Source organism: Penicillium oxalicum, chromosome V (genome assembly GCF_001723175.1).
Source record: "Penicillium oxalicum strain HP7-1 chromosome V, whole genome shotgun sequence".
NCBI lineage: Eukaryota > Fungi > Ascomycota > Eurotiomycetes > Eurotiales > Aspergillaceae > Penicillium > Penicillium oxalicum.
This window is the reverse complement of record NC_064654.1, coordinates 3,141,333-3,158,895: the sequence shown is the minus strand read 5'-3', so window position 1 is coordinate 3,158,895 and position 17,563 is coordinate 3,141,333. Positions and strand designations below refer to the sequence as shown.

Below are 17,563 nucleotides of genomic sequence, written 5' to 3'. Positions count from 1 at the left end.
CTCAAAATTTCAGATCTGCGACATCGAAGTCTGGATGCTGTTGCCCTCGGCATCCGCGCGCCTAATCACCCAATCGAGTTCACTCCACCTCCGGGCGGAGTTGTGCCGCATTAAGTGAGTTCACGAAAGTGAGCCTTCTGGACACTGCGATTACTATCCAGTTCCACAACTCTTGGATTCAGATGGACGTCAATGCAAGTCTCTGACTGCCCCTGATCATCTTTCTCGCAGATATCTAAAGTATCCCCAAAGTCCAAATCGGCGACATGAATAGGCCTGGTGGGTAATATCTTCTGCGCCCCTCCACCATGCAGTTTCCGACCTTGATCCCCAAAGATCGCTGGGTTTCCAGTGCCATATGATATCTTTCTCGTTTTGGTCTAAACCAAAAAAGAAAAGCCGCTCGATCTCCAAGAACATGATTCTGTTTTTTACACACACGAAGTTAGCCCACTGAGAGCTTCACTTCCATGCAGTGATGAAAGAAGCGATCAAAGAGGGTCTGGCTGTGATTCGTGTTTCAAATTTATTTTGGAGCGCAATATTGAGACGGAATGAAGACAAAACTGACGACACTTTGGTTTTCACCAGGATCGGGCCCGCAGCCGCTTCGAGGCATGTCCGGATTCCCCGCACCACAACAGGCGCAAGCTCGAAATGCGACGCTAGGCACAGGACGATTGCCGAACGGAAAGATAGGTACGACGAAATTAGTCTTCTCCCCCGTGCTGGTCAGTTGATATGAGTACGCGGGCCGTTGCTGATCTTAAGTGACCGGCGATCAACCAGGTGGAGCTACTAATTGGAACTTCAATCTTCCCGGAACATCTTCTCTGCAAAGCAACCAACAACGGACAGTGGGCACAATGGGAAGTTTCGCGCAAAGCCTCGGTGGTTCTCAACCCTCCACGGCACTGGATCTGTCGTAAGTGGAATCTATCCTCACTGCATGAAGCTTTTTGCATTGTGCGCTTGAGTACCAACCCGGCGACTGGGCGGCTCGAAGGGTTGACGATACTAACACGCTGGCCATCCGTAGTGAATTTCCATCTCTTTCGGGCACATCGCAGCAATCGCAATCTCAAAATCCCGTTTGGGCCAACGCAAGTCAGCGAGCGGCGCAACACACTCCTGTCCAGCGACAACAACATCCTCCGGCGTCTCAACCCCCTTCACGCAATTCGCAGAGCCAACAACTCCTTGCTCAGCAATCATCGCAAGCCTCGCACGATGACATTCTCCCCTCTGCTGCCCAATTTGCGAATCGACTAGACGATTTTAGGAATGGTGGGCAAGGAATCAGCAGTCAGCTAGGGGCTGGGAGTCAACCTCAGACCGGCAACATCGACGAGTTTCCGCCTCTCGGACGCAACGTTGGCAACGTCGGTAATGTCGCTGCAGAACTAGTTCAGGAACGTCGGGCATCCATAATGCAGGGATCAGGGTTCGGCACCTACAACAATGGTACGAGAAAAGAGTCGATCTTGTGGTGTGCCACGTTCTTCGAAATGCAAGACTAACATGACCTTGCCCAGGCATTGGATCGTCACGGTCGCCGGCCAACCAAGGAGCCAATGGAACACTGGGACAAGAGAAAGACGTAGGTGGATTCGGAATCTTCTCGAGGCATCGCACCCACTAACACATCACGTCATAGGAGTTGAACAATACTCTTCTTTCTGGTCAGCGCAATTTCAGCGACCCTCAATTACTGCAACAGCGGCAACAACAGGAGAGCGAGGTCCAGGAGTCCGCGCCCGGCCTGCAAAGCGCAGAGCAACCGCCTCTGGCCCAAATGAGCGACTTGGACAGGTTTGGACTCAATGGTCTACTTCGCATGATCCACAGTGAAAGCCCCGACGTGGCCAGTCTCGCGGTCGGGCAAGATCTGATGACTTTGGGATTGGACTTGAACCAGCCTGAGTATTTGCTCCTGCCCCTACGTGGTCTGCGAGAAGCCTCGCGCTAATTCTTGATTACCGTACTAGGCCACTCCACACTTCGTTCGCATCGCCCTTCGTATCATCGATGTCTGCGGTTCCATTAGAGCAGGACTTCGCCCTTCCTTCCTGCTACAACGTTGCCAACATCCAACCGCTTTCCTCGCGAATTCCCGGTTTCAGTGATGAGACGCTTTTCTACATCTTTTACAGCATGCCGCGCGATATCATGCAGGAGCTGGTCGCGGAAGAATTGATGGGCCGTAAATGGCGGTATCATAAGCTCGAGCGGTGCTGGTTGACCCGTGATGAATCTTATCCTGGTCCGGTTGACGTGGAGCGTGGTGTGAGCGAGCGCGGGGTGTACCTGCTTTGGGACCATACCAGCTGGAAGAAGATTCGGGTAAGTCATGTCGCCTTTGACACCCTGAAAAGCCCTCGGCCACATTTAGTGTACTGATTTTTGTCTTCTCGAAACACAGCGCGAGTTCATCCTGCGATATGAAGATTTGGACAATCGTCTGGATGCATCCCGGACCGTGGGCCGTACTGCAGTTAGTCAGTCTCACACTTCATAGTCGGATGAATTCCACCGGTTGTTGCCCTGGAGGCCGAGGTTCAGTTGGTTAAAGGTGACATTGGCAGCAGCGTGGATAGCCTACCGTGGGCCCACAGACTTGCCTGAATGTCCTGCTGAATGAAAGTCATCGTTGGGAAAAAGTGGGCACGTTGTATCTTCCGATTTATTTGCAGGTGCCATATGCGTGAGCAAGATACGATAATGCGACACTGAATCACCCCATTTCAAAGGCCACCTCGTCAATCTTGAAAAATGTAGACAAAAGAGTCTACTCGATTCACCTTTCCCCTGCATTGCTTACATGACCCCTGCCTTGGTAAAAGCCCCTGTTTAATCATGAAGTAAAAAGTCGTCGTCCTCAGTAATGCACTAGTGAAATCTCATTCGCTCTAGACAACGGCGAATGCGCGTAGACCCCTTTAGCTAGTGGGTGGTAAGCGACCGCTTTGCGCAAGTTGTGTCTATCAGCTGTTAAGGTTGGAGATTTGGTCGTGCAATCAGTAAGGCCTTGCAATAGGTGTTAAGGTAATAGCTAAATCATAGATGTGTCTCCAGAGCCGAGAAAATACAAAAAGCAAGCATTCCTAGAGACCGCAAAAGAACCATCAAATACAATGAGGCCTGCAAACACATCGAGCTGCTGCATTGACGGGAAGTAGCACAAGCTCGTCGAATCCATTTGTTTCTCAGTGGAGGAATGTTGCTAATTGGGCTTGCGAGCTGTCGCCATAATCGCAGTCCACTGCATTGGAATGTCTCCTTCGTGCCCATAAGTGTTCTGTAGGTAATTTCTCAATGCAAGGCGAACCTCGTCGAGACTGTACTTTCGCTGTTCTTCAGTCCAGAAGGCCTTGGTCACCATTGGAAACATGGTCATGCTCATGTTCTCGAAATCAGACACGTTGAGTGATAATTTGTCAGTGACAGGGCGCACGTTGACGTCCTGGTAGCCTCGTTTTTCCAACTCTGAGACGATCCATTCAATTGAGTTCCACTTCTCACCATTCAAGGCCGCGAGAAATTGCGAGGCACTGGGAAATGGAAGATTCCCTGGAATTGTCTCGATACCTTTCTGCATGACGGAGAGCCATCCGGCTGTTGTGATATCAGTATATGGAGATAGTAAATAGGCTCCGGCAATTGGATTTACTTACGCTGTATCCAAGTCGAAAATGCTAGAGTGCCCCCGGGCCGCAGGATTCTGGTAGCATCTGTGACTGGTGTATCAGCCTGCTGTCTACGAAAATCATCCGGACCTGATAAGACTCGTCAGACTCACCATCAAGAGCTGCCAGTGACTTTGGAAGCGCCATGTAAACTAGAAGCGCACCAGGCAGAATAAGCACTTAATCAAGTCAAAAGGTATGATAGTATTTCAACGAACAACCACTCAACTCACCAAACGAAGCAATAACGTGGGTAAAGTGCGACGAGGGAAGTCCGGACTGCTGCGCATCGATGATCTCAAAACGCGCGTTTTGCCAACCCTCCTCATCTGCCCGGGCTTTGGCGTATTCCAACATCCCCGGTGAGATGTCTCCGCAGGTCAATTGCATTTTGCGTTTGACTTGATCATCAAGCTCACTTTGCAAGATACTAGAAACGACACCAGTACCACACGCATTGTCGAACACTATGAGCGAAGTATCGGGAGAAGAATTGGTGAGCAAGCCACTCTGATCGAGAAGAATCCGGGCAAATCGACCAGTAATATGTTCGCCGGTTTTGTACTGCTTGACAAACTGGTCATCTTTGAAGATCTTCTCCCAGCCTTTTGTGTTTGCAGCCATGTTGAGTCCGAAAAGATGGGCTTTGCTTAGAGCGTGACTCGAGAACAGGCGATAATGCAGCTTTGATTGAGAAATTTTGGGGAAGAGCTTGAAGGCTGGAACGAGATTTTGGACAACTGCGAAGAAATAGACCTGGGAAGAAAAGACTTTGCAAGATTGATGATACTAGGAGTTTTAGTTTTAGAGAGGAAAATTGAGCGGTATTTATGCTGAGCTCTACCTATACCTCCGAAAGGGCTTACTACGTTAGCTGTCGATGGTTGATGGTTGAGTACCTGGCGGAAAGTATCCGAAAAGTCTCCGCGCTCAGGGTATGCAGTAAGATTCTGCTCATAGAGAACAAACACAAGACATGATTGGACTAATAGATACCGCCAGTGTCAAACAGTCACATAGCCAAGGACAATCAGACAAAGAGAAAAATGGAGCGACTCGTTCTCATTTCGCCTGGGGTTCATGATTGGTGTGCGCTTGAGACACTGACCCTGTTCCACAGTTTTTGGGTACAGGTCGAGGCGGATATCTTCGAATGGGGGAAGTAGAATTGAGAAAATAAAATAAGATGGTTGATCAAAAATGACTTGATAAAATTCATACTACCCGTAAAGATCGCCCTTTCTAGCTGATGGCTTGCGAGCTTCTTTTAAATAGTTAGTAGTGCCGATGATTGACTGATTATTTAGATTGGGTGTTCAGGTTCCGATAAGACTACAGGCTGTCCGAGTGAACTGCCACACCCGATGCAGATGGGTACGATCCATTGCCGCCGGGCGGGATCATAATGTATGATTATATAATCCAGTCTTCCGCGGGCACCCCAGGCTAGGCTCGAACTGGCAATCCGTAAACACATGATTTGCGGCAAAACAACTCGCGCCCCTCTTCTGCCCTCCCCAACTTTCGATGAACTCCGCCCGCGAGCCGAGTCGCAGTCAACAACATGCGGATCATCGAAATTGTCATAGACGTATGTCATTGTCGGGTATGACAGGGACTCGGAAATGGCTAACAAATTATATTAGGGATTTAAATCCTACGCCGTGCGAACGGTGATCTCAGGATGGTGCGCTTCTCTTGTTTCATAGCCCACTTGGCTCAAAATCCTGTCGCAATGAGTCCTGCGCTGCGAAATTGCTAACGGAATCTCGCAGGGATGAATCATTCAACTCGATTACTGGCCTCAATGGCTCTGGTAAATCCAACATTTTGGACGCCATTTGCTTTGTTCTCGGAATTACCAACATGAGCACCGTTCGAGCGCAAAACCTCCAAGACCTCATCTACAAGCGTGGCCAAGCCGGTGTCACCAAAGCCAGTGTGACTATTGTGTTCGACAACCGCGACACTGCGAAGTCGCCAATTGGCTTCGAGGAGTACGCCAACATTTCGGTTACTCGCCAGATCGTGCTCGGTGGCACAAGCAAATATCTCATCAACGGCCATCGGGCGCAGCAACAAACAGTTCAGAATCTCTTCCAAAGTGTTCAACTCAACATCAACAACCCCAACTTCTTGATCATGCAGGGACGGATCACCAAGGTTTTGAACATGAAGGCTGTCGAAATTCTCTCAATGATTGAGGAAGCCGCAGGCACGCGAATGTTCGAGGACCGGAGGGAAAAGGCGATCAAAACAATGAGCAAGAAGGAACTGAAGTTGCGCGAGATTGAAGAGCTTTTGAAAGAGGAGATTGAACCCAAGCTGGAGAAGCTTCGATCAGAGAAGCGCGCGTTCCTCGATTTCCAGCAAACACAGAATGACCTCGAGCGCCTGACTCGACTGGTGGTGGCTCATGACTATGTACGAGGTGGAGAACGTCTACGTGTGGCCGGAGAAGAGTGCGACAGAAAACGAAGCAAAGTCCGGGCGTTGGAGGAGAACACGGAAAAGCTGAGGAGCGAAATTGCTCATTTGGAGGAGGACGTGAAACGGGTCCGAACTGCTCGCGACAAAGAGCTCAGGAAAGGTGGCAAGTTCCAAGCACTCGAGGACGAAGTCAAAAATTATTCGCACGAATTGGTTCGCTTGACAACTGTCTTTGACTTGAAAAACGCTAGTGCAGAAGAGGAGAAGGAGAAGAGGACGGCGATCCAAAAATCTGTCCGCGAATTGGAGAAAACACTCAAGGAGAAGAAGAAAATTTACGATCGGCTCCAGGCGCAATACGATGCGGCCAAGGCTCAACTCGATGCGCAAAATGTGGAGGTGGAACAAAAGGAAGAGCTTCTGCAGACCCTTCAAACCGGAGTCGCGTCGAAAGAAGGCCAAGAAAGTGGATACCAGGGTCAACTGCAAGACGCCCGCAATCGAGTCAGCAATGCCGCAACAGTCCAAGAACAAGCGAAATTAAAGATTAGCAACTTCGAGAAGAGGATCAAGGAAGAGGAACCTCGTGCTAGGAAAGCCAAGGAACAGAACTCAGGGCTGCTCAAAGATCTTGAAGAGATGAAATCGCAGGCCAGACAGCTAGAGTCTGAGCTCACTCGGCTCGGTTTCGAACCTGGCAAGGAGGAGCAGATCTACCAGGAGCAAGCTGGCCTTCAGCGCGATATTCGGGATCTCCGCCAGAGGGCAGACGCACTCAGGAGGAAGGCTGCCAATATCGATTTCAACTACCAGGATCCACACCCAAGGTTCGACCGATCAAAAGTCAAGGGTCTGGTTGCTCAGCTTTTCACACTGAACAAGGATCAAGTTGCGGCTGCTACGGCCTTGGAAATCTGCGCCGGTGGGCGCCTTTACAACGTGGTGGTTGATTCGGCCGAAACTGGCACTCAACTGCTCCAGAACGGTAAACTGCGCAAGCGAGTTACCATCATCCCACTTAACAAGATCTCTGCGTTCAGAGCTTCAGCAGAGAAGATTGGTGCTGCACAGAACATTGCTCCTGGGAAGGTTGATCTTGCACTGTCTCTCATTGGATATGACGAGGAGGTTGTCGCCGCGATGAATTACGTGTTTGGCAACACCCTCATTTGCCAGGATGCCGAGACTGCGAAGAGAGTGACCTTCGATCCTTCTGTCCGAATGAAAAGTGTCACCTTTGACGGTGATGTCTATGACCCATCTGGCACACTCTCTGGCGGCAGCTCTCCCAATTCGAGTGGAGTGCTCGTCACTCTGCAAAAACTCAATGAGATCACCAAGGAGATGCGCAGCAAGGAGCGTCAATTGGCCTCTCTCGAAGAGACCATGATTCGAGAAAAGAAGAAGCTGGATGCCGTCCGGGCCATCAAACAAGAGTTAGATCTCAAGTCCCATGAGATCAAACTCACACAAGAGCAAATCAACGGCAACTCTTCTTCTTCGGTAAGTGTTTTGACCCTCTTGAACCAAGTTGCGATGAGTGGCTGACTTGGTAATTTTCAGATCATCCAAGCTGTTGAGGAGATGAAATCGAACATTGAGCAGCTTAAGACGGATATTGTCGACGCCAAGACTCGTCACGCTGAAGCTATCAAGGACATCAAGCGCATCGAGAAGGACATGAGCGAATTCAACAACAACAAAGATACCAAACTGGCCGAGTTGCAGGATTCCCTGAACTCGCTCAAGAAGAGTCTCAACAAAAACTCCGCTTCCGTCAAAGAGCTCCAAAAAGAGCTGCAGTCATCTAGACTGGACTCGGAACAAGTAGGCAGTGACCTCTCCGCCGCTGAAGAACAACTGGCCGAGTCCGAGAACACGCTTCAAGCGCAGGTGGAAGAGATCCAGTCTCTGCAACGTGAGCAGTCGCGACTCAAGGTATGTTTTCTGTACTGGCTGGACCATATTGGAGTTTTGAGCTGACTGCTGTAGGACGCACATGAAATCGCCCAAGCACAGCTTGACGATGAGCGCGCAAAGTTGACCGGCTTCGATGAAGAACTGCGCGACCTGGAAGAGGCAATGCAGTCAAAGTCATCACAGATTACAGAGGGCGGCCTGGAGATGCAAAAGCTCGGCCACCAACTTGAAAAGCTTCAGAAAGACCAGCAAAATGCCGCTCAGGCTGTTTCTCACATGGAGCAAGAGCATGAATGGATCGCAGATGAAAAAGAGCAGTTTGGTCGTCCGAATACGCCATACCATTTCCAGAACCAGAACATTGCAGAGTGCAAGTCCACGCTACGCAATTTGACCGAACGTTCCCAGGGTATGAAGAAGAAGATTAACCCCAAGGTGATGAACATGATCGATAGTGTGGAGAAGAAGGAGGCTGCGCTCAAGAATATGATGCGGACCGTCATTCGCGATAAGAGCAAGATTGAGGAGACGATCATCAATCTCAACGAGTATAAGAAGGAGGCTCTTCACAAGACCTGGGTAAAGGTCAACGGAGATTTTGGCCAAATCTTCAATGAGCTCCTGCCTGGCAGTTTTGCCAAGCTGGACCCTCCAGAGGGCAAGGACATCACTGATGGTCTCGAGGTCAAGGTCTCCCTTGGCAAGGTCTGGAAGCAGAGCCTCACTGAGCTCAGTGGAGGACAGCGGTATTTTTTTTTTCTTTCTTTTTTCGCGAGCCTCAGTTCATTCCCCGGTCTTCTATTGTTTCAACGCTGACGAGACCACACTCTATAGTTCTTTGATTGCTCTGTCGCTTATCATGGCCCTGCTGCAATTCAAACCAGCGCCTATGTACATTCTTGACGAGGTTGATGCTGCTCTCGATCTTTCCCACACCCAAAATATTGGACGGTTGATCAAGACACGATTCAAGGGCTCTCAGTTCATCGTTGTGTCACTCAAGGATGGCATGTTCCAAAACGCAAATCGCATTTTCCGTACGCGTTTTAGCGAGGGAACTAGTATCGTGCAAGCCCTGACGCCCGCTGACATGAAGTGAGTGGGTTGAAGTACGCTTGCCTTTTTTCTTTTTTTTTTTTTTTTTCGCAGGGGAATGGCCTGGACTTGGTCCGTTGTTCTTCTTCATGGAAACAGGCTGAACCCGCGCAACCTTTACTGCCCGATGGGCAATAGCGGGTTGTTTCTTTCCTTTTGTTTTGAGTGTTTTTGCTAGACCCCTACTCGGGTTGGTCTCCGGAGTGGCAAGGGCTGGTGTGGATATAGGTGTATGGATGGCGGCATGCATTTGATGGCGGTTCTCTTATCTCAGGCTGCTCGAGACTGCTTTATCTTCCCTAGCGTTGTTTCGAATTTCTTGTCAATAAATTTGGGTGGTCATCTTGACACACTGCTCGCTCTGTCAAGGGTCTTCACGATTCACATTGTGGCAACCAAGTCCCCTATGACGTTGGAAAAACATCTGGTCTACGATGCCTAACCCACTACCCTAGATCACGACGAGGGCGCACTGTTTGAGCAGTTGTTAGTTCGTGACCCCAAAGGTCGTGCAGTAGGACTTAGGTTAATAGGTCAATACGGACATTTGACTGAGGCTTCTCATAATGCTTCCAGCCCTGCCAGTGGATGTATTGAACTGATACCTCCCGAGACCACATGCTGCGGTCTTTCCCGCCGTGGCCGCTATTGGTGGTCGTCTCCACCGGCACGTTTCGGCGATTCATTGACCGACAATCACTCCGCCGCCACTGCCAACAGTTCCAAGCTTCGGCAGGGACTAGAATACTTGCCAGATCAACAGCACCCCACGTCAGACAGTCATACATTGTCGGAAATACCTCCCTTGCCGAACCTCAGAAGTCTCGATTCCTCGCAAACACCGATTTATTTGCCAACACGCGATCGACTGCCCATCTCGGACTTCCTCCGCTCTTGCGACCAGGCCACTTAGGCATCGGCCCTTCCACCTGAGCAGTACTCCCACTCTTCCTTCCCAGCCCGTGATCCGTATTACAGACCCTGTCGCACACGATGCAGGAGGACGAGCCGTCGTTGAACATTCCGTCGCTCCTGACGCTAGCGGTGGTTTCATTCTTCGTGCTACGATGGTTCTTGAGCCGCGATGACGGTTCTTCCAATGGTGGCCGGCCCCGCGCGCGAGGAAATGCCGTGGACCCAGCTCAGGTCGAGCAGATTTCCCAGATGTTTCCTCAGCTGAGCATCCGAGAAATCATGTGGGATCTGCAGCGCAATGGTGGCAGTGCTGCGGCCACAACGGAGAGGATTCTAACGGGGCGTGGACTCGAAACGGTACGTAGATTGTGTCATACCTACGGCGACTCTCTCGTCGAATCTTCGAATTTGAGGATCTGCCTTGTTGAGCGACCCGCTCAGTAGGAGTCATTGCAAATAGTGTTTAGTACGTCTGCTAAACTTTCGTTCCGGTACAGCCGCCTCCATCTTTTCAACCTCAGATCACGCTTCCTACCGTCAGCACTCAACCCTCCCAGCCCTCACGTGCGCCGGCAACGTCAAAAGCAGATGCGCAAGACTTGATATCCCGATATAACTTGAGGGGACAGATCACGACCGAAGCGGTCACAGATACTCCAACCACCTCTGCAAGCGCCAGTGGATGGTCGCAGAATAAAGAAGAACGGCAGCGCTTGCTTCAAAAGCGCCGCGACGACATGATTCTGGCGGCGCGGAGGAAGATGGAACAGAAGCTTCAATCGAACCCTCAATAATCCCACTCTGAACACCCTTTGATTGATCAAGCGCGGGACGAGCACCTGTGTAGAACCTGGTTGCTCTACAGCGTCGCTGTTGCTTCAAGTGAAACTTCATTTTCCAAAAAGAGTTGACCGTGGTCTTCTCCTATCCTCTCTTGCCTGTTTCGCTCTTCCGGTCAAGTCTGCACCGACCGCTAGGTTTTTTGTTTTATAAATAAGCGTTTGTTTCTCTGCATGCTATGTGGTGTTATTCTAATTGGATCAACTATCATTACTCGAGTACATTGTCTTCTTGAATTGTGTCAAATTGGGTATATCAGGTTGCATACATTATTGTCGTCTCATGAGGAGCCCTCACTGTGTGGCACAAGAACGCGTCCTCGGGTCGCTCCAAGCCCAGACCGCCAGGTTGGCGACTTAGAATTCCATATAATCCTCTTCCTCATCTTGGGTTCCATCGTACCCACCATTGGCTCTTTGTTCCGCCAATTGCTCTCGGCGAGCCTGTTCCTTGGACGCGCCAATTTTTCTACTCATGTTAGAGATATGTGTTCCAATAGGTTTCCAGGAGGGTTCCCTAAGCAGCTTGTCATGGGTCACATACCGAAGGCCATCGACGACTCCTGATAAGAAGCCTCGTTCTTCGCCCAGTTCCATTGCGCCGACTCCGGTCAGTGCAACTCCGCCTCCGCCTATGGCAGCGTCATCCAGAACGTCTACGCCGGAACGCATCTTAGCCATTCTTACTTCTCGAAGATCTTTGAGCAACCTCCGAATCTGATCCGGATCTATAAGGTCGTCACTGGCGGCGTCGAGCAACATGTTCCCGACTTCTACCCAGTGGAACGGTAAGGCAGGAGGATCTCTTGAAGGCGTTGTTGTTTGGGCTGTATTTTGAGGCAAAAACGGCGGTGCTGCATAGTATCTGCTGCCGTCTAACGTATACTGGGGTCGCGCATTGGGTTCAAGCCCTTGGTCCCGAGCGCTGGGCTGTCCAGGTAATGGCAGAGGAGGGGAGAAGGCGTTCTTGTAATCTTGATGTTGTGACTCAACTTCGAGGATCAGGCTGAGAGACTCTGGGTGAAGCCAGAGAGGCGGTATGATGTTGGCGCGGCGCTGGCGTTTAAGTAGCAACGCCAGCCACAGAGGAAGAGAGGCGCGACGGGGTGGTACGAGAGGTTCAACTGGGCCCTGAGATGGAGAATTCTCGAGTCAGTCTGAGTGAGAGAGAGGGGGCGGGCATCGGCCAGGTAAATACCCCAAGTAACTCCAGCCCTTCCAGGCGCTGACGAGGAACAACCGTCACCGTCTCCATCTCCGCCAGGAAAGCGATCTCCGAAGCGATAATGCCCCGCGGCAATGGAAATGCCATTGTATACACGCGCGAGAGAGCTTTCGGCTCAATAGAATGGCAGAGGCTGCACAGTCAATTTTGGCTCAAATCAATATTAAATCAAGCCCCCATGTCGCCCTATGCCGCGATCCTCATCATAGGTACCAAAAAAAGAGAACGGCGAGTTGCGCGGGCTCTTTGAACGCGGCCTCAATTACTTCCCGATACGGGAGTTTGAAGTGTTTGCACTTGAAGCTTAGCTTCTGTCCCCACCTTTCTTCATAACTACAAAGCTCCCCTCCCCCCCTTGTCGATCTTTCGGTCCAATAGCTCACTACACATTCCGATCGTAGGCCGAGCTCGCACGCCTGCGATGGAAAAATGAGTTTGATTTCAGAGTCAGATATCAGCCGTGCGGCGCGGTACGCCGTTCCCTTCGCTCTCCTCCTCATCCCCGTCTGGCGTACCAAGGTCAACACCGAAGTTTCCGAGCCATATCTCGACGAGGTCTTTCATGTCCCTCAGGCGCAGGCGTACTGGGCGCATAAGTGGACGCAATGGGATTCTAAATTGACCACTCCCCCGGGCTTATATCTGTGGTCTTACGGGCTTTGCGCCATCCTTCTCGCACTGCGCGGATCGCCAGCGAAGCTGGACACTCAAGCTCTGCGAACAACGAATGCTGTGACGACCGGAATCTTTCTTCCCTGGAGGCTCCAGTCATTATCGGATGGGATTCGCAAGGCTCGCAATACACGTCCATTAGGCGCGTGGCTCAGCCATACAGTCCTGAACATCTGCTTATTCCCCCCACTCTTTTTTTTCTCCGGGCTATACTACACCGACATTCTCGCACTATTGGCAGTCGTTGAAGCATATAATTGGGATCTCAAGAGAGCTTCCGCGGCAAATTCCTTCCTTCTCTCAACCCTGGGCTTTTTGCTGTTTGGATTGGCTGCATTGGTGTGTCGACAGACAAACATTTTCTGGGTCTCTGTTTTCCTCGGAGGTCTGCAGGCAGTCAGGAAGATCAGACAATCTTCGAAGACCTGTGAATCTTCGGGAATTTCTGCAATTGTCCGAGGGGGTCTACGAAACGAGATCTATGATCCGCCCGTCTCCGAAGCGTCTTTGCAAGGTCAGACCAAACACCTCGATTCAACATGTTTATTGAACTAACGCCGATCTCGATTTCAAGATTACTTCAAGACTGGTATATCGTTCGTGGCGGTGGCTACGAAAACTCCCATCTCAACCGTCGCCTCTATCTTCCCTCATCTCGTCATCCTCGCGGCGTTCGGTGCGTTTGTAGTGTGGAATGACGGTGTGGTTCTCGGTGAGTGCATCGAAATAATGAGGAAAAACACAAGACCTTGCAATGTAGAGTGTTAAGTCTCATACCAAACAGGACATAAGGAGTATCACACCGCCGAAATTCACCTCGCGCAAATGCTCTACATTTGGCCCTACTTTGCTTTCTTTTCTTGGCCCATTCTAGCCATCCCCACCCTGAATGTTCTGCTTCCAAAGAAGCTTCTTCCACGATATATCGATTACGGTCTCCCGGAGAAGCAGAAAAAGCTGCCCAGCATCGCTGCAACTCTGATCGTCATCCCTGCGATGCTTGCCATTGTCCATTTCAACACCATTGTGCATCCTTTTACCCTGGCCGACAACCGACACTACGTCTTCTACGTGTTCCGCATTCTTCTCCGCATTCATCCTGCCATCAAGTATGCTGCCGTACTAGCATACTTCCTGTGCGGCTGGGCGGTGCTTTCAGCTTTTGGGTTCGCCATCTTGCCACCTCCGCCGCGTCTTCTTCAGATCCCAGCTGGTATGAAGCCAGCGTCGGCTGTCTCCAAATCTGCAGTCAAACAACAAAGTCAGGAGGCGAAAAAGCCCACCAGATCACGCAAGTCCACCACGAAGAAGGAGGGACCCAAGCCAAGTCAACCCGATCCTATTACGCCAGAAGTACTGGCTCGGGTTCAACAGTCTCTCGTTCAACGCCAAAAGCAGCAAGCCGACGTGCCCCGCGTCAGCTTCGTTCTCGTTTGGCTTGCTGCCACGACTTTGTCCCTTGTGACTGCACCCCTTGTCGAGCCACGGTACTTTATCATTCCGTGGGTGATGTGGCGCTTGCACCTGCCCACGTCCGTTCTCGAGGCGTTCCGACAGCGCAGACCCCGAGATGAGAACGAAAGAACCCGCGCGGATCTTGCTATGAATGCCCCCAGGTTTTTGGAGACTGCTTGGTTCATCATCATCAATTTGGTGACAGGCTATGTCTTTTTATACAAGGGATTTGAGTGGCCGCAAGAACCTGGCAAGATTCAGCGATTCATGTGGTAACATCTCGGGCAGACGATCTTCTACTCTGTATCATAGTGACTTTGTGTACATTAATTCTCGATCTTGGGCATTCCTTACTCGTGATGTAATGCTGAAAAATATGTGTCTCATTCTTGCCAATCTTGGAGAAATTGCCCGACATTAACGAGACTCAGGCATTGAAGCATGGGGGTCAATGTCCATAAAGCACCCACGATCGATTTTCACGATCCACCCACACACGAACGGCCCATTTGATTCACAGGTAGCATGCAAAGCTATAAATTTAAAATAACTTAATTGCTAATATTGTGTGACTGATCTGAGTAGGTAGTAACCGAGCGGGCGCGCAGGTCAAATAAGCAGGTCATAGCTGGGACGGGTGAGGTGAGGGCGTTGCAGATTAGGTTGACAATTTGAAATATACACCTTCCAGTGCCGGTGACGTTCAATCTACCGGCATATTTTCGAAGAAACCGGCAACTCCCACCTGCTGCCAATCCGACACTCAGCCATCTGCCCAGCAACCTACAACCGGGCTGATATTGTCAATCGAATTCAAATCTTAAATCAGGAACCCAAAAAGATCGTGCCATTGCGAATCCGACGAGGGTCAATATTGTCACGTGCTGTACAGCGGCAGTAGGTTGAAGCCGCAGTCGGTAGACACCTTTGGCTTTGACCTATTCCCATAGTCCTCGGCCTCCTCAATTGATATTGATAGGATGGGCCAGCCAGCTTGAAACCTTAAGCCACCAGCTTTCCAAGTCGTGATGGAGCACCCGGCCAAAAGAGTTCGAGTTTCCTCGGAAAGTGAAGATCAAAATGGAGGCGCATCTGCGCCGCTATCTTCACTTCATCGGATCATCACACCGCCGCCGAGGGCTCGCCCGCAAGGCCCGCGAGTCTCTGACAGATCCTCGTACGAGGAGCTGGCCGGTGCCCATCATAGTGTATCTCAAGTAGAGAGTTCATCTCACGAGCTAGCTCGTCCGAGTGATGCTCAAGTGATTTCATCCCCGATCCAGCTCACTCACATTCGTGATTTCCCTGAATCCAAGGGCTACAATGTCGACACGGTCAAACTCCGGGATCTTCTAGGTGATCCAATGATTCGAGAATGTTGGCAATTCAATTACCTCTTTGATGTGGATTTTCTCATGTCTCAATTTGACGAGGACGTCCGAAGCCTGGTCAAGGTCAAAGTGGTGCATGGATCCTGGGAACGCGAGTCTGCGAATCGAGTTCGCGTCGAGGTAATTTATACTTTTCTATCATCTTTCAATTTTCTTCGTTTTATTTTCAATTTAAGAGAGAAAAACAAGAGGAAAGAAAAAGGAAGATCGGAATGAAGATTCGAAGAGTCTATTTGATCTAACGAGTCACCATTGACACCTGGCTTGATTTCCAGGAAGCTTGTTCACGATACCCAAATGTTGAACCCATCATTGCATACATGCCTGAACGATTTGGGACGCACCATTCCAAAATGATGATTCTCCTTCGACATGATGATCTCGCTCAGTCAGTCTCTACAACCCCCTAGACGAGTGGGCCACGATCGCTAACAAGTCTCAGAGTCATAATTCACACGGCGAACATGATCCATGGAGATTGGGCAAATATGACTCAAGCAATTTGGCGATCCCCTTTACTCCCCTTGCAAGCGCCAGGCAAGTCGACAGCCGCTTCGCAACAGGCTACCTTCGCCACTGGTGCGCGATTCAAACGAGACCTGCTCTCGTATCTCAGAGCGTACGGATCCAAGAAGACAGGATCGCTGGTTCGGGAATTAAATCGGTTCGATTTTGATGCTGTTCGGGCAGTACTTGTCGCGAGTACACCGTCCAAGCAAGAAATCAGCAAGCTCGATTCCGATAATGCTACCTTATGGGGCTGGCCTGCACTGAAAGATGTTCTAAGTCGGATTCCAATTCACGACAAGACAACAGAGACAATCAGGCGCTCTGTAGTCAGCCCACATATTATTATACAGGTGAGAGATACAAAACGAGGATGAGGCGGAAAGAAAGAAAAAAAAAGAGAGAGAAGAGAATGGACACTGCGAAATCCACTCCAACGACTGGAAGAACCAAGTACTGACTCTGCACCAGATTTCATCCATAGCTTCCCTGGGCCAAACAGACAAATGGCTCATGGAGACATTTTTCAAAGCGCTCGCGCCAACACGACCAGTCTCGCAATCCAAATTCTCCATTATTTTTCCCACGCCCGACGAGATCCGTCGCTCACTTGAGGGCTATGCTTCCGGGGGCTCAATACATATGAAGACGCAGAGCGCTCCACAGCGCAAACAACTAGAGTACATGCGACCGTTTTTTTGTCACTGGGCAGGAGACGGATCTTCGTCTTCCACCTGTATCGATCTGTCAGGGGATGACCTTTCTCCTCCACCTCGGACCAGACGAGAAGCGGGCCGAGCGCGTGCAGCGCCTCATATCAAGACCTACATTCAATTCACGGACGGAGAGACTATGGACTCTATCGATTGGGCCATGGTCACGTCTGCGAATCTGTCTACGCAAGCCTGGGGCGCGGCGGTGAATCCGAGTGGTGAAGTTCGAATCTCCAGCTGGGAGATTGGTGTTTTGATGTGGCCAGAGCTGTTTGTGGATGAAAAGGTGAACGCATCGACGATGACGGAATCAAGGTCAGCGGTCATGGTACCCTGCTTTCAAAAGGACCGGCCTGAGTTCACGCAGCTGGAGACCGGGGGTTCACGAACCACTGTAGGATTTCGAATGCCCTACGACCTACCCTTGACACCATACGGCGCCTCGGACGAGCCATGGTGTGCTACGGCATCGCATACCACGCCAGATTGGCGAGGACAAACCTGGATCGACTGATCGGTTCTGCATGCTGGCGAACAAGATCATGGACTAGACGCGCAAATCTGAACCCAGTTGATTAAAAGGCGTCCACTCTGGTCTACACGTGCCTTCCCGCTTATCCTCGGCAATATTCGGAAACCAAAGGGACTGCTTGGCACACGACCGGGGGGTTCTTTTCTCGCAAAAAAAAAATAGCTTTCATGATAATTGCGTCGC

General features: G+C 50.5%; 7 protein-coding genes across 7 annotated transcripts; 5 read left to right on the top strand and 2 right to left on the bottom strand.

The window, feature by feature from the left end:
* Positions 1–554: 554 nt before the first annotated feature.
* POX_e07111 (uncharacterized protein) lies at positions 555–2,518 on the top strand (the record flags this gene model as incomplete). Its single annotated transcript, XM_050115921.1, has 7 exons — positions 555–699; positions 772–925; positions 1,040–1,464; positions 1,536–1,600; positions 1,658–1,923; positions 1,989–2,343; positions 2,423–2,518. 7 exons carry the CDS (start codon positions 555–557, stop codon positions 2,516–2,518), a joined length of 1,506 nt encoding a protein of 501 aa, XP_049968381.1.
* A 705-nt stretch (positions 2,519–3,223) lies between these two features.
* POX_e07110 (Acetylaranotin bis-thiomethyltransferase) lies at positions 3,224–4,310 on the bottom strand (the record flags this gene model as incomplete). The annotated part of the gene is made up of 4 exons (XM_050115920.1): positions 3,224–3,615; positions 3,675–3,731; positions 3,800–3,865; positions 3,920–4,310. The coding sequence occupies 4 exons, from the start codon at positions 4,308–4,310 to the stop codon at positions 3,224–3,226; spliced, it is 906 nt and encodes a 301-aa protein (XP_049968380.1).
* A 940-nt stretch (positions 4,311–5,250) lies between these two features.
* On the top strand, positions 5,251–9,135 carry POX_e07109 (Structural maintenance of chromosomes protein 2; the record flags this gene model as incomplete). Its single annotated transcript, XM_050115919.1, has 6 exons — positions 5,251–5,277; positions 5,333–5,373; positions 5,462–7,619; positions 7,680–8,054; positions 8,109–8,782; positions 8,871–9,135. 6 exons carry the CDS (start codon positions 5,251–5,253, stop codon positions 9,133–9,135), a joined length of 3,540 nt encoding a protein of 1,179 aa, XP_049968379.1.
* Positions 9,136–10,124: 989 nt separating this feature from the next.
* Positions 10,125–10,840, top strand: POX_e07108 (uncharacterized protein; the record flags this gene model as incomplete). The annotated part of the gene is made up of 2 exons (XM_050115918.1): positions 10,125–10,403; positions 10,544–10,840. The coding sequence occupies 2 exons, from the start codon at positions 10,125–10,127 to the stop codon at positions 10,838–10,840; spliced, it is 576 nt and encodes a 191-aa protein (XP_049968378.1).
* A 402-nt stretch (positions 10,841–11,242) lies between these two features.
* POX_e07107 (DNA replication complex GINS protein psf2) lies at positions 11,243–12,197 on the bottom strand (the record flags this gene model as incomplete). The annotated part of the gene is made up of 3 exons (XM_050115917.1): positions 11,243–11,354; positions 11,430–12,016; positions 12,084–12,197. 3 exons carry the CDS (start codon positions 12,195–12,197, stop codon positions 11,243–11,245), a joined length of 813 nt encoding a protein of 270 aa, XP_049968377.1.
* Positions 12,198–12,539: 342 nt separating this feature from the next.
* POX_e07106 (Dol-P-Glc:Glc(2)Man(9)GlcNAc(2)-PP-Dol alpha-1,2-glucosyltransferase) lies at positions 12,540–14,513 on the top strand (the record flags this gene model as incomplete). The annotated part of the gene is made up of 3 exons (XM_050115916.1): positions 12,540–13,296; positions 13,357–13,494; positions 13,567–14,513. The coding sequence occupies 3 exons, from the start codon at positions 12,540–12,542 to the stop codon at positions 14,511–14,513; spliced, it is 1,842 nt and encodes a 613-aa protein (XP_049968376.1).
* Positions 14,514–15,265: 752 nt separating this feature from the next.
* Positions 15,266–17,362, top strand: POX_e07105 (uncharacterized protein; the record flags this gene model as incomplete). Its single annotated transcript, XM_050115915.1, has 4 exons — positions 15,266–15,748; positions 15,904–16,016; positions 16,071–16,488; positions 16,607–17,362. The coding sequence occupies 4 exons, from the start codon at positions 15,266–15,268 to the stop codon at positions 17,360–17,362; spliced, it is 1,770 nt and encodes a 589-aa protein (XP_049968375.1).
* Positions 17,363–17,563: the final 201 nt, after the last annotated feature.